Genomic DNA, 22,747 nt, shown 5'->3' with positions numbered 1-22,747 from the left:
CGTTCGACATTAAATAAAGTTTGTTTTCCGTTTCCAACCTTTGTGGTATATTTTCCATCATCTACATTTAACTATTCACTGATCATTAACGTTAGCGTGCGAAGTGGGCACAGAAGAAAGACTTCTTTCACATTCAACATTAATTTGCTCACGTCTAGATAAACGCTGAAAACTTAATAAATATTCATTTATTTATTTATTCATTTATTTAGTTACTACTGTTTGTAAGTGTTGTCTTAATTTTATACAGACCAATCATCAATTTTCGAAACGATAATAAATTCGAGCAAAATGATTCGAAATATGGGACTTTCGTGTAAAGATTGATAACTTAAGACACACTATCTGGCACATGTTATGTTTTATATGTGCTAATGTAGTATGCGTAGTAAAATATGCGACAAATTTTACAATATTATAGAGTTATTATATATACATACATATGTTTGTATGATCGTTATAGTATGTACCCAATGTTTCTTTTCTTTTTTTATATTATTCGAGCGGCTAAACACGGAGATTTCCGTGATCGGTCGTCAACGAATTAAGGCATCGTAATTTAAAAAACACGGGAAGAAGATAGGGAACGTCAACCGTCATTGTTATAGCACCCATCTTCTTGTCGCGTCTATTACTAAGGCGAACCAAGCGATGAATGACCAATGAATCGCGCTGCTTGTCAGCGTAATTGGAAGTAGGGATACAATGAATACGCGTCTTCCAATTGGCAAGCGAAGCGAGGTAAGGTCACGCAAATCGAACAAAAAACCGGGAGGAGACCGTGGATTCGATGTAACTTGTACGAGCGTGGACAGATAATGCAGACGGATGTTAACACGTTCGACATGCCATGGCAGAGAATTAATGGCACACTGGCTGCTCTAGTTTGACCAGCGTTGCATTAATAAATTGTCTTATTATTAACAAATTTAGTTTATAGACGGTGAGATTTAAACATGATGCCTCATAATTTAACCAACTAAAAATTAATAAAACTGCATTTAAATGTTTGAAGTTATGCAAAACATTTAATATAAATTTTTTGCAAATAAAATACTACTATAATAGTTTTAGTGAAAATAAAATTTGCTCTGTAACCATGCTCCACGTGTTAACCATGCAGCAAGAGCTCGTAAGAGTCGATCAACTGGAAATCTACAAACAGTTTTTGGACAAGATAATAAATGATTGTAATTGCACAAAGGACACGTTCGATGATCACTCTCGAGGACTTCAATGCATACACAAATACCAAACAATCCTGAAAGATCAACCACGGGACATAACAAGTTATACTTCGAAGCGTTAACATCTGAGATTTAATTCAGAAAGGGAAGAATCGTTTTCACAAAAGACAACTTGCAAAGTTATCGTAGAGAAGAAGGTAAGAGTTGTCGCAGATCTGTACAATGATATGGAGTAAATTTATTAAATATAATAAGTATAAGCGATTCTAATTTTAAATGAAAATGAAGAAAGAATAATAATGCAGAAAATTAAAAAAGGTCTAAATGTAAATACTCCACAATTAGCTTCAGAAATCTGAGGCGTAGGGGAGGAAAAATAACGTTCGACCTTTCGTTCTCAACTTTAATATTACAATTAATACAACAAACAACAATAACAATAGTGGTGTATGTATTACAAAATGTTACTTATCGCAAGAACGGTGCTATGGCCTTCCTTCACGTCGCTACGCGACTCTACTAAACTCTAATCAAATTCACAATTCTCAACGAATGGGAAGGTTGTTCTAGCCGAACTGAATGTTCTAGACGAACCGTTCTAGCCGAACTGGGTGTTCTAAACGAACTGCTCTAGCCAAATTGTTCTAACCAAACATGGTGTTCTAAACGAACTGTTGCGAGGGCGAAGATGTCACCTCTTAAAAATGCGTACAGAAAAGGATGGATGCGTGGCCGTAGAAAGCGAACGCTTCCAAGAAAACGCAAGGGACGGAAATTGGTCATAAATAAACCGGAGTCAAGGATCTGCCAATAAAATGCCCGCCAAGTGCTAATCCTCGGTGACCAAACCTACACTACGTCCTGGGAACGCATTGTTATTTAGCACGAAAATTTATGGCTGGAAAATACGCGGAATCGTAGCCGCCACAACTCCATTGTAAAAATGAGGAATAAACAGTGTTGAAATAGTGCATAGAGTAAGGAGTAAAATAGATTTAATAAGCCAAGGTAAACGAAATAAATTGAAGATAAAGATTGACTTTTGCGTGTGAGTTCATTAGAAATCTCAGGATTGATGGAAAAATATTATTTTCGCTGCCAAGAGTAGATTTTTTGTTCATAAATGAAGATCTGTAATCAACAAATTCAAAAGTTAAAGGGTAAAATACAAAGGTGTTGTAATTACAGGAACATACATTTGATCTCACTGAGTCGAGGAATTCGTGGCTATCAAAGACATTTGAGATAAAACTAGGTATCTGGATCTGCTAGAAAATAATTGTTGGAAACGTTTAATTTATCGTGTCCTCCACTGTCTTGTAATCTCTGCTCAACAGCAGTTTATGCGTATCTGCCAAGTATATGCATCTTTGTCCTTTCTAAAGTAAATGTTATTGCATTTCTACCAAGCTCAGGTTGTGTTATCATAAATTTACAATTAAAAGACTCAAGATAGCCAACAATAATTTACTAAAAGTCTTATGGGAATAAAGGTGAGTAATATGCGAATAAATTCGAAGATTGAACTGCAAAAGAAGACTGCAGCTCTATTTCTTGAAAATATTTTAAAAAAAGACTATTCTTAATATGCCTAAACGATATGAAATTATTAATCCATTCACAAGTTACAACTAGCTGTACTCGCAGCTGTTTCTGTATCATATATGATAATCGTATGATGAGTTTTAGCTTGCAAACTTGCATACAGCGATAAATACAAGAAATGTAAAGTGTCTGAAATTATTAATTGGGAGTAATTGTATATACATATGTACGTACAGAAACGTTTAACTATATGCATGCGTATATCTATCATACTGTACAATTACGTATATATAAATAAGCTCGAATCGATTTTGCTATTTTGTAAATCACTTTTCGAGCAAAATATAATACTAAAATTCTACACACACTGTTTCAATAACAATTGAAATGCAAATGCATCAAACAGCTTATCCTGACGAGCTTCTCGAAACGACTGCTGCAGTTACCGCACCGCGTGCTTCCAAGTAATAATCATAAACGTAGCAGGTGAGAAAGTATTCATCGAACTGGTATTTGTGATCGTTAATGAGAGTATTAATCTTCAATTTTGTACTAGATAGCACTCAGTGTAACGAATATTTTGATATAGAGACTAGAAAGGAGCGAAGTACCATAGAAAGAGAGTTCTCTCCAATGAGGACTATCCACCATCTGTTCCCAACGGATAAATCCATCTATCGACGAAGGAACTACTTCTCCTTCTTCACTTCGAGGCAGGCCGCCAATAAGTACAGTTTATGAATCTATGAGTGTTAAGTGCTTTACGAATATGGCATTTTGAGTAAGTACTCCTTTAAATTCTATTTTTCTTTCCTTTCTTTTCTTCTTTCGATCTTAATTTGTAATTTGGAGCGTTGGATTTATGTAATTCTGAGTGAATACTCCTTTAAATTCTATTTTTCTTTCCTTTCTTTTGTTCTTTCGATCTTTGATTTGTAATTTAGAGCGTTGGGTTAATATAATTCTGAGTAAATACTCCTTTAAATTCGAGAACATTCGTAATACTTATGGAACAGTATTGCGTTGATATGTGACTACTGTTCGTTTTGTTTTTCGTCCTTCGCCAGCTTTCTGTCTCTATCGAATAAATACGTTGCGAAAGTAATTTTAACGTTACAATATATTAAACAACGTTCCAGTAACATATTTTGTGCCAGATGGGTTTTTAAATAGTTTTGTTTCTGGCATATATTTTATAATTTTTACAATATTATAAGAACGATAATTATCAGTAAAAGGGTGTAGAGTTTAAGATATGTGGCGCAACAAAGCAATAAATTTAATATGGAGCATATATTGTACGATAAAATTATAATTATGTTGAAAGAATACTACATACTTATGTATTATATCATCTACATATAGTAAAGCATAATTCAATTTTTAACATACTGATAATTACTTTTTTAGGCGCACGAACAATACTTTAAACTATAGTAAAATAATAGTAACCAAATAGTTTAAACTATAGTAGGGTTTGTTATGGCAAACGAGTGTTACAATGAATAATTTCTTTACAATTAGCATGCTGTAACGTAGGAATATGTTGTAACGAACAGTAGGAAATATATAGGCTCTTTTATTACAACGAAAACACAACCGATGTACAGTTTTCAATAATAATATTGGAATATTATTCATCATCTTTTATTATTACTTATAGATTTAAATATATGTGCATATATACAGGATGTTCCGTAATTGGCGATACAATCGAAAAGAAGGTGATCCTAGATGAAAGAATAAGTCGAAAATATAGAATAACAATTTTTCATTTGAGCCTTTGTTTTTGAGAAAATCGATTTTAAATTTTCGCCGGGTACGGGTACACTTGATCATGTCCCGTTAGAACCGATCTTATTTTAAATCGTCTCGATGGGTCACGTGAATTACGAACACGTAATGAAATAGACTGTTTGAAACAAAGTTTATTATTACAAAAATTGCTGAAAATGTTGCTCTTCCTGCCAAGAACATAATTCTACTCTTCTAATTAAATTTCTGTGAACGCTTTTTAAGGTATGCAGTTGTCTTAATGTCTGAAATGCTACGATAATCTTTTCTTTCGTTTGCTCGCAGCTTGTGATTTCTACAAAATACACAATTGATTTAATATGACTCCATAAGTAGAAGTCAAGCGGAGTTAAGCTCAGGAGAGCACTAGGAAAACATTTCCGTGATATTGGAAAAATTGTTATTCTATATTTTCGACTTATTTTGGCAATTTAGTCCTTAATCTTTTCATTGTTAATCATTACGTGCTAGCGCAACGATTTCTGACGAACGCACAAAAAAAACCACGTAGAGGAATGGACCGTGCAAAAACAGGTTTGACTTTGATTGAACCAATTTAGTATATTATATTTTATTATTTAGTATAGTATATTATATTTTGTATTAAATATACTTGCCGTATTAATTTATATTAAATATATTTAATCATTTATATAATATAATGTATTTATAATTTATATTATATAACGTAGATTAAGTATATTTTATTTTTACATTTTATATTACATTTAACAAAAGCAGAAAAGAACACCTCATTGATTTGTGAAGCGATAAGCTTTACCGTGCAACAACCTTTTAAATATATTTTAAATATAAACGAAGTTAATATATTATATTATATTTTGTTTTGTCTAAAAGAATTGATTAATTGTTATTGACGTTGTATTATTGTTTCATACGGCAGAATACTTCCTGTCATGGATTATATCTATAGATATTAGCTTTTTTTAATTATTGTATTTGATTATTTATCTCTCTGCGGTGAAATTCTTGTTTGTTAATTTGTGATAGATAGTTTTAGCCAAAACTTAATAAATAACGTAAAGAAATTAATTAGCTTAAGGAAATAATTTTAATAATTATTCAGAAAACCTCGAAGGACTTTATAGTATAGTATTGTGGCGGCCTTTCGACTATCGCCACTAGAGGGACAGCACAGCCTACAATTTCCTGAAACTACTCGCTAACCTATCCTTTCCAATATATAGAAGTTCTGAACTGTCCCTAATATCCCAGCGTCTAAGGCAGGGTCTGCTAGGAAGCCTTACTGATGAATCCACTAGCAGGCCCAGGACGAAACTGGCGTTCTTCCCCTCTCTTTTCCTTCCTTTCTTTCCTTCCTCCTTTATTCTATAGCTACACGAAGCATGCCGCTTCAGTATGTATAATAAATTCTGTCGATAAAATTTCACGCATGTGCAGCTGCGCACGGAACTTTAAATGTGTTCAAATATTCTTAAAAGCAGGATTTGCATAGACACATATATGGAACTATCCGAATGCTTACATTTTTAACCTTTAATGTGTAGGAGAAAGTGAATCGTCACTGCTTTAAGCATTAAATCAATGTTTCTCAACCCCTATTGGTTGATAGCACACTTAAAATATTTGGATTTATTTTTTGCACACTTCAGTATTATTTATTGAGTTATTTTATATTATTCAGTTACTTTGTTCGAAAATTGCGTCCGCAGGTTGCACGTCAAAGTTATATTTTATGTTATAACTCTGATACTAAAAGTTTCCCCAAGGTAAGATTTATACCACTTAAAGAGCATAAAATGAGCTTGTTTTACTATGTTTTTTGTTGCAATTTCAGGATACTTTCTTTAGGTATTGCAATTTTTAACAATTTTTCATAACCGTCGAAACCAGAATATGTGTAAAAACTGACATAAAAATGTTGAAAAAATAAAAAGTAATAATCTTTCGAAAGCTTGAATTTTTTGTGATTTTTTGACATAAATTTCAAGTCGATATCTTTTTTCAGTCAAAAGTTATAGCCTCCGAAAGATTTCGCTAAATGTGTACTTTGATCCCTCCCCCTCTGTCATTTCAAAGCTTGTCAAAAGTTACGCTGCTAATTGATAACCCACATATAGATTTACAAATAAAAAGAAAAAAATAATTTTATATTTGATGATAGAATTAACGAAGACGGCTTATCTCGTTTAGCTTTCTAGATAGTTTTACCCAACGATATTATACTTTTAGACACTCTCATTCTAAACTGAGACACATACATATCTTCAGTATGTTGAACTTTACATAGTCTCTCTTCTATTCAAATCAGCTATTCAATAATGCAAAGTCGACAAAGCGCATGATTAATATCAGAGATTATTTCCTCCAAATTCATCGATTCGTCCATTATCTAAAACGATACATCAGCGCGTTTTGTTCGCTCTCATTATCACTGAATTGTAATGTATAGCGAACGATAAATTAAAATTGACCAGCAAACACTTAAAGAAGTACAAATCTACTGAATCGTCGACCGATGAATCGAGGTCTCGTTTGTTGATTTGGGAACATGACGTGAAGAATTAAGTAAAGATCGTGGTCAACAAGAGCGAATAATTTATTTGAACAGAACTATATACTAGGAAATTTGAATATGTTTTCACGATGCGCTCTAGGCATGTACTGAGTAAAAATTGCGAGAGGACTTTTTTCCCTCACTACGTTTTTTAAATCTTACTCTCTCATTTCGAAGGCGAAAAAGAAGAGGAGATTTTTCGTTCCCTTTGAGTTGAAACGTATGTTACATTTCTCCTGTCCCTTCGCTTCGAGAGTTAAGTGTGTCCTTCTACCTTGCCTCATTGGGTATAGCGCGACTATGTGACGATGGTCGTCACATTGATTAAGACAACATTATTCGAATATTCATGTGTCGGTAGTCTGTCGTCTGATAGTCTGATCGCTTTGCTCCTCGAGTAGGCGTGCTCCTCGTTTCTCGCATCTTCGTCCTTCTGTGGCTCGTGTAACTTTCCCTCAAATTTGTTAATATTTTGCAACTGAAGAACGGTCTCCTTGTCGTTCCAAACCTTTTGCGTTATTGGTCCATCGTCGTTTAAATTGATCTCTGGTCTGAAAGCACAGGGAAACGAAATAAGTGTTGCTTCTATACCGTATTTAGAAATACAGATACGAGTTTAGGAAATAGTTCCATATATTGTAGGTTAAGTAAAGGGGATCTGATTTATAATAACTGCCATAAAAGTACAAAGAAACTAGTTTGTAGGAACATGTCTGTTTACACCAGAACGGGTATGTCACCCATCTTGGCGTTAGTTATTAGGACCTCTTGTCCGATTGCAAATGGTTGTGGCGACCACCGTAGTCGCCTTTGCACCCCGTGGCGCAGGGCCGAAGAGAATACTTAACCCTCGAAGCGAAGAGACTGGAGACATTAAACATATGCTTAACTCCAAACTTTCTCTTCGTTTTCGAGGGTTAAGGACGTTTTCTGCGAATGCGTCCCCTCCTTTTCGACATCGAAATGAGGGGGTAAAAAACAGATATAATGTGGGGGAAAGGAGCCTTCAAGAGTTAGTTAGATAGTAGTTGCGTACCGAGCAGCCATAGCATCGATACTTTGATTTGTTACTCATTCTTGTTAAAATAAATTATTTGTTACGTATTTCCGAACGAACATCACTCTACCTCACCCACGTAGGTTTCCCAAATAGTCATTAGTCTTAGCTCGGTTCGGAGCAACGATAATTATTTTGAGATCATAGCATTTGTAGTCCTTGAATACAAGAGATCCCATCTCAGCTTATTATGCGAGAAACCCTTCGGTTGATTTACTTCGTTGTCTCACGTATCTCACAGCTGAAGTGTCTCTTAAGGTTATCGCTGACTCCGGTCGTTGATGGAGACACACGGAATTTTCGCGTGCACCACTCAAGGGCAACACGACACCTGAGAGTGAGCTCAGTTTGGGGGCAGCACCTTAGTTTAGATTTTGTCCAATAGTATAATTCGGCCGTTTCCCTCACCACTCGGAATAGTTTGATTTTTGGACCTATCCGTGTGTCTCAACCTCCACAACGACATAGTTAGAATTGTAATTTTTCTGGATCGCGCTGGGAGACAGCAGAACTGACTTAGCGTTCCAGCGGTCAATACATGCAAAATAAAGAATACTACGGAATCCGGAATCTTAGTTTTGTTCCTTCCACCATCAGGAAGGTGGTCCTTCGTTTATCAGAACATAGTTTCTTAGTCGGCATACCGTTGTACAAAATGGCTAAGAACCTTCGGTATTCATTTCGAAAAACTGTGGGCAATACCACACACAACCCTTAATCTAAACCAAATCGATGAGTGCTAAATAACTGCCAAACGACCAAAGGGCAACATAAAACAAAATAATTCAGATTTAAGCGTTTATATAACTCATATGAAATGTAATTCCTAGCAAAATTAATAAACGTGTTAAAAAAAAAAAAAAATAACTCGCCGGTTCTCATCCGATCACCGAAGTCAAGATGCGTTGGGCGTGGATAGTACATAGATGGATGACCGCATGTAAACTCCACGTCCTGTTGGCTTACATCTTCTTTTTCTTGCCGCTTCCATTGTGATCCCTTTTGCGTTTCACTTTCTGTCATTTGTTCTCAGGTTTCGTTATCGAAGGGCGAAAAGAGGTCAGATGCGTCCGCTGCGTCCACTATACTTAGCCATACAACAGGGTAATACTGTCGTGCATAATACGAGTTAAGGAGATCTTTGAAAGTTCACTATAAAACGGGACGTATGGGAGTGCCCAGCAATTTTATTACTAAACGTCGTCCTGTATCTGACTGAACTTAAGGGCAATCCTGCTGTGCATGACACGAATCCACGAAATCTTTACATATCCACTGCTAAACGAAACGCATGCGTGGGCCCAGCTAATTTATTCCATCGCGTCGTCCTGTACCTGATTGAACAAGAGGGTAATCCTGCTGTGCACGACACGATTCGAGGAGATCTTTACATGTCGACTATAAAAGCGGACGCAAGCGGGGGCACAGAAATGTTATTGCATCGCGTCCTTTTGTGACTGACTGAGCAACAAGGCATTCCGGCGGTGCATGACCCGAATCGAGGAAACCTTTACGTGTCGACTATAAAAGCGGAGGCACAGCAATGTTATTCCATCGCGTTCCCTTACGCCTGACTGAGCAACAGGAAATTTCTGCGGTGCGTGACACGAACCGAGGAAATCTGTATGTGTCGACTATAAAAGCGGACGCAAGCGGGGGCACAGCAATGTTATTTCATCGCGTTCTCTTGTGACCGACCGAGCAACAGGGCATTCCTACGGTGCATGACACGAATCGAGGAAATCTTTACGTGCCGACTATAGTTGCGGACGCAAGCGGTGGCACAGCAATGTTATTTCATCGCATTCTCTTGTGACTGGCTGAGCAACAGGGCATTCCGGCGGTGCATGACTCGAATCGAGGAAATGCTTACGTGTCGACTATAAACCCGGACGTAAGGGTAGGCTCAGCAATGTTATTCCATCGCATCCTCTTGTGCCTGACTGAGCAACAGGGTATTCCTTCGGTGCGTGACACGAAACGAGGAAATATTTGCGTGTCGACTATAATCCCGGACGCAAGTGAGGGCACAGAAATGTTATGTCATCGCGTCCTCTTGTGACTGACTGAGCAACAGGGCATTTCGGCTGTGCATGACCCGAATCGAGGAAATCTTTACGTGTCGACTGTAAAAGCGGAGGCACAGCAATGTTATTCCATCGCGTCCTCTTGTGCCTGACTGAGCAACAGGGTATTCCTGCGGTGCGTAACACGAATCGAGGAAATATTTACGTGCCGATTACAGGCCCCGATGAAAGCGGGGGCACAGTAATGTTATTCCATCGCGCCCTCTTTGGCCTAACTGAGCAATGGGGTATTTCTACTGTGCGTGACACGAGTCGAGGAAATCCTTGCGTGTCGACTATAAAAGCGGACGCAAGCGGGGGCAGTGTAATGTTATTCCATCCCTTCCTTTTGTGAGCGAGTGAGCAACAGGGCATTCCTGCGGTGCGTGCCACGATCCGAGAAAATCTTTACGTGTCGACTATAAACCCGGACGCAAGCGGGGACACAGCAGTGTTGTTCCATCGCGCCCTCTTGTGACTGACTGAGCAACAAGGCATTCCTGCGATGCATGACACGAATCGAGGAGATCTTTACATGTCGACTATAGAACGGGACGCATGCTAGGGCTTAGGGAATTTTATTACGTCTCGTTGTCCTGTACCTGAATTAACAAGGGGGTAATCCTGCTGTACATGATGCGTATCGTTGGAGATCTTTACGTGTCGACTGTAAAACGGGACGCATGTGAGGGCGCAGCAGTTTTGTCACTACGTGTCGTCCTTTACCTGATTAAACAACAAGGTAATCCTGCTGTGCATGGCACGAATCCTGGAGATTTTTACAACCTTACTATAAGACGGGACGCATGTGGGGTCCCAGCAATTTTATTACTTTGCGTCATGCTGTACCTGATTGTACAAGAGGGTAATCCGGCTGAGAGTGACTCGAATGGATGAGATCTTTACAGGTAAGAAGTATCGCCGTTCCTGTCCTGGTACGGCAAAACGGAAAAGGAACAGCACTAGCTGACAGACGGTTGATTTTTACAGTATACAGTACGAATTAATTTTTCTTCGTATTCATACCTTGTTTCCATGTTTTATTACAAATAATGCATGTTCAATACTTTTTACTTGCAGGAGCTGTATATACAAATTTGTACTTCCTAAAGCCTACAAGAAGGAAGTTTGAAGAATTCGCGCGGCAAGCTTTGCGAGTATGCAAAGAAAGATATAGGAAAAGAACCTGACGCTGAAAGTTTTAAGTTGTAAATTTCATTTCTAAGCGAAAATACTATCAATAGCTCAAAATTTTTTTAAATAACATTATAGTTCAGTATTTTGTGGTAGGGTAAAGAATATATTCCACTAGACGGCCAACATTAGATTCCATTTTCTACATTGGAAAGTCTATCGGCCATTGTTGATTAGTCATAATAAATTATTATTAATTATATCTTTATTATTAGTTTTTAATTATATCTATATTCATGTTTTAATTTTATAGTTTACAGTACATACATGATAATAAGAAGTAGAACATTATTTTTATGCCCATCTCACATTCTATTGTAAAGCATCTGATTATTTTACATAAAAGCACTTACATAAAAGTGACGATAGAAAAAAGAATTGCGAAGCAGGATGAAAATGGAAGAATAAAGAATTAACGTGAATTGTCTTCATTCCATTGTGTTTTATATATCTCTTTTATAATTCCCACAAACAGTAATACCATGTATTGCGGGAATATAAGTACCAAAGGAAAAAAAAATAAAAGATAGTTAGCGGAGTAATAGAAATATTGCATGTGTCGCGTTGCGAAATTAGTGGCCTTCTTAATTATAGTACCAACTTTATGGTACGGACGCAATTAATTAGCTATTTTTGAGGACTCCCAAATATTACTTACCTTTTGGCGTATTACTTTAATTTTTCTAAGTGCAGGGATTAGGATCGTAAAGGTTGTTTTGGAATTTGTAATGATTCGCACCTTTAGTGCCTTAACTCAATACCTATGACGTGCCATAAACCTGATACACCCAATTAAAAAGGAAGGAGAAGCAGTAAAAGAATCGGCTCATGGCTGTTTCGGTTTTTAATACATAAGATTGTAAAATTGTAAAATAGTCAGTATTAAATTAAGTATTAAACTAAATATTAACCCAACTACTAAACTATTCAATCAACACAAAAAAAGTCATATTTATGATTCTAACCGAGTAATTACAAAAGGTGAAGTTAGGGACGCAACAACATGAATTTTTATTTCATAAGTAATATTTTATTTTATAAGTAATTTTATTTTACAAGTAATATTTTATTTTATAAATAATATTTTTATTTTATGACAAGTTGAAAGAAATATATATATGGCTCTCTCAATAACGATAAATATTGGAAAATAACTATCAAAATGTCGATACTCATGTGTTGAGCACCTACTGACATCTAACGGTTTTAATTTGTATGACAACACAGGTTCCCCGTTAGGAAATGTGACCCTACGCCACTGCTGAAAAATGTGCAATGGAACAATGACACGCGTATCACGGTGGTGTCTAGAACGTGCTGGTAACGCTTACCGGCATTTTAGTTAACGAATCCGGTCACAGATGGCTACGGATCTGCTGACACTTCTCGGAAGTGACAATACAGTGCCGGCGTGGTGTCTTGCTGTGTGTTGTTTAGGTTTTTTACTCTCTTCTGAAGCTAAGAGAATTCTAAAAATCTTCAAACAGTTCCAATTTTCATGCAGCCCACGAATAAAATACTAATATTAACATCTTGACGATTGAATTGTAAGAAAATCTTTCATGACTTTGGACACCTTTCGCCTAATAGGCTCTTGAATTTCCTTATCGCATCGATCGTATATGCTCGTATTCAAGGTTAGTGTTGAACTTGACTCTCTTCAATGGTACGTTTCCAGAGAATAGCATGTCCATGAGTTGACAGTACACAGCACTAGTGCACTCCTCGATTTTGGTAAATGATGACTGCAGACAATCATTTAGCCACGCCAGCATGTCGTGGCGGCTCAAATTTTCAGTGGTCACATTTGTTGCGTAGACGTTAACAGCCATTTTTGTATTATTTCCCCTTAACCAATAATATCTAAAACATAACAACTCGCAGATTAAAAAATACAATTGCAAATGAATCATGTGTTAACAAAACACAAATATCTTATCTAAGATATATATTATATATAGAACACACTGGGTAAAAACGGTCCATTATATCTAATTCATCTTTGATCTCTCTCTCTCTTTCTCTCTCTCACACACACACACAATATGTATAATAAAATTAGGCTGACTCTGAATGAAATCTAATATTAGCATTTAAATGGGATACATTCAGAATACGATTTATGAACACTGAAGTAAACATCGCATACGATGGAAGCAAGTAAGTTGATTACGACGCTACAGACAAAAACGTTTATATCTCAGAAAGTGTTAACTCTCTCAACTATGTTTACTAACCTTTTTTTACCGGGTACAGCCTGTTCTATATACCATGTAAATGTGGAATGATTTTTTTCTAACACCTTGTACAGAAATGATGGGTTAAAAAGTTGATAGTCAGGGCAACGTGATTCGATGGTAAGAAAAATTGATCGATTATTTGGAAAAGTATGATTAAAATCTGTGAAATACTATTTTTAGTATTTAGAGAGACTTTAAAGAAATAACATTCCATTCGCTTTTTTGGCTCGAAACATTGGCCGTCAACATATTCGAAGATCTTTTTCCGGCGTGGCACGATGTTCAATGTACGCATACGTTTATAGAACTTCACGCGAGAAGATATGGAAACTAGTTTTATTAGACAATTGAAATGTTTTCTCTTATCTTACCAAATTATCCGTAGGAACACCGTCCAACAGCGATCAGAAGTGGTTCTCGCATACAAATGACAAATGTATACGAGAACACAACGAATAAGTTCTAACGGTTTCTTGGTTAAGGATTAGACGATGGATGATATAGAGCGCGGAAAAATCGCGCAATTATCACAGGCAGCCCCTTTTCAGCTTTTCCTTCAACACTATTTATTTACCTATTGTCTATTAAAGTGAGCTCATTCTAATAAATCAACCGCATAGCAACAAAATATTTCACCGTCTGTCAAAAGAAGATTGACTAACACTAAGGAGGTTCGAAACCGAGGAATTCGCGATATTCGTTAACAGCGGAAATAAAACATTTAAACCTGACTCACTAGGTATGTATCATTCCTACATAGCAGCCACTCCGCAACCGCCAATCACGCCAGTTTTCTTGGACAAATTACACGAGGTACGTTACTGTCAGGAATTTTACTAAATGATTGATGTATAGCTTGATGTATAATAATAGAGATTTATAAATCTTTGAAACATATAAATCGTTTAATATTTAATATAAATCTAAGTTAATAATTATTATTTCTATGTACGTATATAGTTACGTACACGTTATCTATACCATCTATTCGACTCGAATGGAAGCAAAGTACAATAAAAAGGAATTCTTAAATTAATAAATATTAACACTATGCCGTCTGACGACACCACAGTGGTGTCATTCCCAAAGAATCGTTCAACGACCGGCGTCACCACGTTGATGCCGTGCGCATGGTACTGCCCAGTGGTCGGCGACAGCACTTTAGTATCGTTTGCATTCTGTTGCTGACTTGTGGTGTTCTTACATACGCGGTGAAAGTTACATATGTCTGCAAGTGTTTTTCTTTATAAGTACTTGTACCCATTCATCATGGCAGACAAAAGAGAAAACACAATTGTTTACGATGAATGCGCGGACGACTTGTCCGACGTTCCAACCGACATTACCGACTGGGAAGAAGACATTGCAGATCCGACAAATGAAAGTGAAACAGTATCTTCAGACAATGAGGTACTTACAAAAAGAATTCGGCGAACGGTATGGTTGCCAAGTGATTTGGATGGATCAGAAGAAGACGATAGTGTACCGTGATCAGATTTTAATTTACCGAGGTCCAATGATGAATTTGAAGGATTTTCGGGTCCAATCGAATTTCTCGAAGAAGCTGAGCGTCGAGGACATCGTCCAAGTATTTATTCGAATATATCAACAGAGAAACAAACAAGTATTACGATCCAAATTGCCCTAGAAGGAAAATAGGTAAAAAAAGTGCCAAATTTGTCAGCGTTACGGTAGCCGAACTTTAGACAAATATTATCATTTCTACATTTTTCAAATAACAATGGTAAACCGGGATAATGCCGATCGACTTTTTCAAGTGCGATAATCGATTATTTTTCAAAAAAAGTTGAAGAAAATTTTACCCTTGGTCAAAACATCTCGATTCACGAAGGAATGATACTATGACGTGGACGACTGAATTTTAAAGTTTACAACCCATCAAAAATTACAAAATATGGCATACTTATTCGGATGCTATATGATTCCAATACGGGACATATTTCCTCATTTAAAATATATTCCGGCGCTGGACAGCCTTTAGCAGAAACAGTGATGGAACTATTGACATGAACATCTACTACAACAGTGTAGAACTTGCGAAAAATTTAGATAAAAAGAAAATTTGAGTTTGATGACATAGAAAAAGTGATGTACTGGCACAATTATGGAGAGCTTCAAAAATGAAAATGATACGTGCCGCTGTTACCACGCGGAATTTTCGCGTCGTTGATTCCTCTCTGAGGTTGTAAGGTTCAGATCGAACGCGGTTGCTCGTGACGCTGTCCGCCAACGTAATATTTGGCAGCTTCTTTTTGCCAAATTAGCATCTTCAGTGAGAATAGATCATACTATTATCAACAGCATAAAAAAATGTACAGAAGCAGAAGCCTTGCGAATTTTGGGGACCGAATGAAATCTGCCTATTCTAAAATAAATACAGGAAGAAACAAAAGACAGCAACAGTTAGGGAGAACGAGTGAGTTCTGATCCGTTAAAGCGTCTCCTTTTCTTCTTTTTTCATTTCTCCCTTTACCACAATAACTGTAAACGGTAATTTGGTTTTTCAGAAAACCGGCTATATTTTACGTCCTCGAGCACGAAGAAAACTGTAACCAGACGAGTATATCGTTGCGTAAACCCGGATCATATCAAAGTACGTAGCAACCGTTAACGGGATCGTTTGATTAATTCCTCCCTGCGTTCCCCGAGCGAAAAAATACCGGATTCCCGTCACACGTGATAGTTAATTAAGAAGAAATTTCTTATCAAGAATCCTACAGAGACGTCACACGTAGCTCCATCTACCGACCAAAAATTTCCCTACCGAAAAGTTTCGTTTCAGGAGGCGCGTAGGAGAAATCCCCTCTAACAAAGAAAACAGTTAAATCTGTACGAAAAATCTTTGTTCTATAGAGGAAGCATTCAGTCAATAAGAGTAAGTAAGAGTAAGATTAGCTAACAAGACACTCGAGCGACTGGTCGACCTGGTAGATAGTGTAATCGATAGCATGTAACAACTGTAATAGTGCCTGGAATAAAACACATTTAAAACTGAAGACCGTGGTTGAATAACCGTGTGATAAATCCTTCTCATTTTACTAATTATGATCGCTAGGTGTCTTACAGACACACGTACACGCACCCCACAGAAGCGAAGAAACTTGCGACATCTGAGGGCAGATATTACTGTAGGATGACTGAGTGTAGGGTATTAAACCCTTCGTTCTCACGGATGTGTTATGTCGCGATAACAAAACCGTTGGTATAAGGTCACAGACGTGTTATTACGCGCTGCGATATCCTTCGCAAGATGCCACGGACTCGTAAATACGCCGCGTGAAACGTTCGCGCGACTTCACAGACGTGTTTATACGCAGGTACTTCCAATCTGTGCCAGTTTGGCTTTTCGCACGAGTAGGCCATTATGCCACGAATTAGAAATCGTATAATAAGTGAAAATGAAAGTGCTGTAGAAAATGTAATAAGTGGCGCATACGTTCCACTGTTCGAAAGATGGAAAGAACTAATACGCAGAATAAAATGGAATATTCCCAATCCCACAGAGAATTTTGCACTACATGTTTGGGAGTACAGTGATATGCGCAACGGTGTATTACACAAATCGGATATATTAGAAAATAGTTCTCCACTCGCGATATTTTAATTTTTCTTTTGCAAACAACTCACAGACCTAATTCGGAAAGAGAGCAATAAATACATCCGGCAACAAGATTTCTCCAGATCGTATTTTCACATTTCTAATTAAGATTTATACTGTTTTTTTGCGACTATTCTCTACACGAGTATAGTTTGCAAGGCAAATTATGTCAAAAAAGAGATTTTTTAATATTCTTCGATTTCTGCACTTCACGAGTGAAGATCAAAACAGTAATGCACCTGGAAGGATTCAAAAAATTCAGCCCACGATTGACATCCTAATTCATCATTTCCAAAAGGCATATCGGCCAAAAAAGCATATAGTCATTGACGACAGTCTGCTGTTATGGAAAGGTAGACTCGTTTTCAAACAGTATATTTAATAATAAACGCACAAAATTTAGATTAAAATCATTTATGTTAGCCGAATCAGAAACTGGGTATATATATAATTTGAAGTTATACGATAGACGCTTATCAGATGGACAATCAAGAATAGGAAAATCAGGATCAATAGTTATGGATTTATCAAAAAATTTATTAAATGAAGGATGTGTTATATTCCTCGATAACTGGTATACCTCTCCCGCTTTATTTGGAAACCTATATAAATATAAAACACATGCTTGTGGCACAGTTAGAATGCATCGGAGAGGTTTGCTGTGCGACGAGGGAATTAAAAAAATTAACAATTTGAATAAGGATGAGATATTAGTCCGATTTAACAAATTTATGGCATTTTGTGCGCGGAAGGACAAAAGACCGGTGACCCTCCTCAGCATTTCACACATCCCAAATTTAGTGACCACTGAGAAAATTGACCAAAGAACAGGGCAACAAAGGACCCTATTCAAAAACCATATGTTTTCGCCCCCAATCGATTTTGTTTAAACTTTGCATATTTGTAGATCTATATGTGTCTCATCAATTGCCAGAGTCTCTATCTGTCGGGCCTTTTAATAAGGGAGGGGGAGGGGGTCAAAGTACGCATTTGGCGAAATCTTTCGGAGGCTATAACTTTTGATTAAAAAAAGATATCGACTTGAATTTTGCGTAAAAAAATCACAAAAAAATTAAGCTTTCGAATGCTATATAATTTTTTCTTTTTTCGGAATTTTTAAGTCACCTTTTATGCTTTTTTCTAGTTTTCGGGTTGGTGAAAAATTGCGAAAAATTGCTATTCCCAAAATAGGTATCCCTAGATTTTAACAAAAAACTCAGTATAGGAAGCACATTTTATGCTCTTTAAGTGGTATAAATCTTACCCTGGGGAAACTTTTTGTTTAAAAGTTATAACATAATATTCGTGTCGATGCGCAAGTTGTGGACGCGAAATTCGAGCAAAACAAATGCTTTTCTTAACATATTTTGAGTTATTATTGAAATTATTATCATCGGAGATTGAGATTATTATTATACTAGGAAGAATTCGTTTTTAAAAATACTTTTTAATTTAATGTTACTTACATTATTCCTCTTTTTCTAGATGTCCTTTTTCTTTTGTATGTTATTCATCTTCATCTTCTGTATCTTCCGATGTTGGTCTTATATGAGGAAAATGTATGTTTAAAAAATTAGCTGGTGCTGATAGATCACTGTATCGTCCAAATTCGAGGTACCATATTATTGCTAACACATGAGCACAGCAACCAACAGTCCTCGCCCCGTTTCAGATACTATTGCTGCCCACAATTTATTTGGACCAAAAATATCCAATATATAACCATTCGTAGTTACTGCCAGCATCGATTTTAAAAAGTTCTTTTTTTTTACCACTATACGTCACACTTTGGAAGCGATAATTCGTACTTTTATGCAAATAAACATAAGTACCATCCCATATGGTGATTATTGCATCATCATCTTCATTAATATTATTTATGCGACGAGAAATTGCCGAAGTTTGTCTTTTAATTTTGTCCCGTGTAATATTATTTAAAAAATGTAAGTAACATTAAATTAAAAAGTATTTTTAAAAACGAATTCTTCCTAGTATAATAATAATCTCAATCTCCGATGATAATAATTTTAATAATAAGTCAAAATATGTTAAGAAAAGCATTTGTTTTGCTCGAATTTCGCGTCCACAGCTTGCGAATAGACACGAATATTATGTTATAACTTTTAAACAAAAAGTTTCCCCAGGGTAAGATTTATACCACTTAAAGAGCATAAAATGAGCTTCCTATACTGAGTTTTTTGTTAAAATCTAGGGATACCTATTTTGGGAATAGCAATTTTTCGCAATTTTTCACTAACCCGAAAACTAGAAAAAAGCATAAAAGGTGACTTAAAAATTCCGAAAAAAGAAAAAATTATATAGCATTCGAAAGCTTAATTCTTTGTGATTTTTTTACGCAAAATTCAAGTCGATATCTTTTTTTAATCAAAAGTTATAGCCTCCGAAAGATTTCGCCAAATGCGTACTTTGACCCCCTCCCCCTTCCTTATTAAAAGGCCCGACAGATAGAGACTCTGGCAATTGATGAGACACATATAGATCTATAAATATGCAAAATTTAAACAAAATCGATTGGGGGCGAAAACATATGGTTTTTGAATAGCGTCCTTTTGGCATGTTTCCTCATTATGAGGAAATATATTATATTACAAAAGACCCTTTTTTTATATGACCGATATGGGCCTATATCATACGTACGTAATAAAAAAACAACTACAACATCCAAGAAGAGAATCCTACGTAAATTATAGAATAGATATAGCCAAGGCAATCTTAAAATATGTATAGCTGCCTGACTGTACAAGACGTGGGAAATCTGCAAAAATTCAAACGACAATGCGCTTACAGGCGCAATATCGGATTCATTTCCTCAAATATATTGATGCAACGCCTAGTAAGGAACACCCACCTAGGATCTGTAAACAAACACAAAAAACGTAGCGAAACAAGCTGGGAATGTAGTAAATGTAAGGTGGTTTTGCATTTACCAGAATGCTTTAGAAAATATCATACCATGCAAGAATATTAAATTTATACTTGTAAGTACTTTTCAATTTAATAATTTGTTGATATTTAATTGTTTATTTATATTATATTTTTCAGTTTTAGGTTTGACGTTCAAATACTACTGCCGTGGATTTGCTTTTGCATATTTTTATTTTGTTAGTAATTAATTATATTATTATTATTTATTCAGAATTTGTTTTCATCTTATGTAATATTAAAGCATTTTTCAAAAGTTTTTGATTCAAATTCATTTGAATTTCACAAGAGTTCCATCGCGTGAAATAAATACGGGCATGACTACCTTGCGCTCGGTCGTAAGAATAGGTGTCCAAGTTTCGGCATGCGTTCCACCGCTTACCTTCCACCGCGACAATCGAAGTAGCCGCGTTTGGTCTGACTTTTCCCGAGGTTCCGAATAGTGCAAGGGGTTAATAGGCGGTTGCATTGTTTCTGTTGGCGTCATTGCAGTATTACTTGGTTCAATGTACCATTTGACAATCAGGAACATATCTAGACATGTGTCAAGAGTCTTTCCATTTATTATAGAAAATTTGCAGCGAACCACTGCATTTGGTGGATGCGTATGGATTGGACATTGCGGCGACAAGTTATGTAAACACATTTACCGAGAGGGCAATAGAAGCTGCTATCAAGAGGAAAGATGGATTTGAAGCTTAGATTAAAAATGCTGGTGTGGCAGCTTACCGACACACGCCACTAGAAAGACATCATCGCTTACAGTTTTCCGAAAGTACACAATTACCTATCCGTTCAAATATATACAACTTCTGACCTGTCTCTAATGTCCCAGCGTCTAAGGCAGGGCCTGTTAGGTAGCTTTACTGATGACGAAACGTTCTCCACTCTCTTTTCCTTCATTCTCTCCTCTTTCATACGCAGCAAAACTTGCCCTGTGCGCCACGGTTTTATTTTAAAGAAAACATGAAGTTTTACAAAATATAATAATATTAAGTTACTCATTTAATATTGCAATGGCATTTACAGTATTTTTATTGAAAAAAACAAGACTACGAGATAACACGTAGCTGGCGTCCCAAAATAAGATTTCTATGCTGGGTGCCATGTAGTTATCTCATAATGTTGCTTTTTTCAATAAAAGTCTTGATATTATAAGATATTTTCTGTATTGCGTGCACGAGGCCGATGGCCCGACGTTATACCACAGTATACAGTAGTGCAACTGGCACGATTTTGTGTTATAAAATTTAATGCGCATGCGCGAAACAAGGCTCCGAATCGCAGTGCCATCTGAACTTCTGCCTCACTTGCTCTTTAGTTTTTCTTTCTCTCTCTTTCTTAGCAAACAAAAAGACGATTGAACACCTAACCAAACCTGAAGCTGAATTTGGAGGGAATTCAATATCCATTGAAAGCTGCTTGAAAGCGTTAAAGCACATTCGAGCTATTTCGAAGATTTTAGGAGAAAAAGGAAAGAAAGCGAGAAAGAATCAATATAAAATAATTGTTAATTTCTAAAAGTATTTTGATAAATAATTTAAGGGAATTGTTAATTTATATAAATATTTTATATTTTTTTGTAATTTTTTATAATACATATTTTTTGTTGTAGTATTACATATGCAGAAGGGGCTATAAGAATTGAAGAATTTTTCATTATATTTTCTCTTGTTTATCTTGTATAATATTTATGTTCTTACATTTTTATAGTCATAGTAACATGTGTATTTTATATTTTTTCGATTTCTGCTTTCTTTCCTTGCTTTTCAGTGCATTAGAAACAATACATTCGTTATTTTTATTAAATTTGGATTAACTAAACGTAAAAATAAGTTGGCCAGATAGAGAGTAAAAAAATGCAAGTGAGATTGAAATCCAGGTGGCACTGCGATTTGAATTCTTCTGTCGCGCATGCGCACTCAATTTTATGGTACACCGACATCAAAGGTGCCGACAGAGAGTTTCGCTACTGTATACTGTGATTATACGTTACCAAGGCAGCAGTTGAATCAATAACTTGATTAATAATTGAACGAAAATCTGACTACCAAGTGGGGAAACAGGAGGCTCTCTGGAAACAGGACTGTGTCGAGAAGCGCAGTACTTACTCCAGAGACTTCTGAGACAATGACACCAGGGGAAAAAGAGGTATAGTTGACCGTGAATTTCCAGGAATTTTTTTTTATTGCCATTCCTAAAATTGCGTATTCCTTCAGTTACCCAAACGGCGCCGATACGGCTACCGCGGAGGTAGAAAAGTGCGGGAAAGGAGATTGAAGGCACAGATACGTGCAGCACAGCAAGAAGCAGAACGTCTGCTCAGAAAAGCAAAACAATCGAAATCAACAGAAGAAGACAGTGTAGTGCCACAAGTGCCGCGTCAAGAAATAGAAACAATCGATTTAACGTCTGAGTGTGAAAGTGACGCGGATACGTTAATCCTGCCACGCGCAGAAGAAATAGAAGCTTTAAACACAGAAAGTGCCATTAAAGTAAACAAACATTTTAATATCCCATACGATATATTATTATCGTGGATTAGGAGTTGTAATCAACCAGA

The 22,747-nt window shown here is 36.4% G+C and overlaps 1 protein-coding gene across 1 annotated transcript; it reads right to left on the bottom strand.

The window, feature by feature from the left end:
- Positions 1-12,986: 12,986 nt before the first annotated feature.
- Positions 12,987-14,068, bottom strand: LOC143431081 (microtubule-associated protein RP/EB family member 1-like). Its single transcript, XM_076907595.1, has 2 exons — positions 13,994-14,068; positions 12,987-13,245 (listed from the first exon to the last, which is right to left on the bottom strand). Exon 2 carries the CDS (start codon positions 13,212-13,214, stop codon positions 12,987-12,989), a length of 228 nt encoding a protein of 75 aa, XP_076763710.1. The 5' UTR covers positions 13,215-13,245; positions 13,994-14,068.
- Between the last annotated feature and the right edge of the window lie 8,679 nt (positions 14,069-22,747).

Source organism: Xylocopa sonorina, chromosome 16, assembly GCF_050948175.1.
Source record: "Xylocopa sonorina isolate GNS202 chromosome 16, iyXylSono1_principal, whole genome shotgun sequence".
NCBI classification, from domain to species: domain Eukaryota; kingdom Metazoa; phylum Arthropoda; class Insecta; order Hymenoptera; family Apidae; genus Xylocopa; species Xylocopa sonorina.
This window is presented reverse-complemented; position numbering and strand designations above follow the sequence as displayed.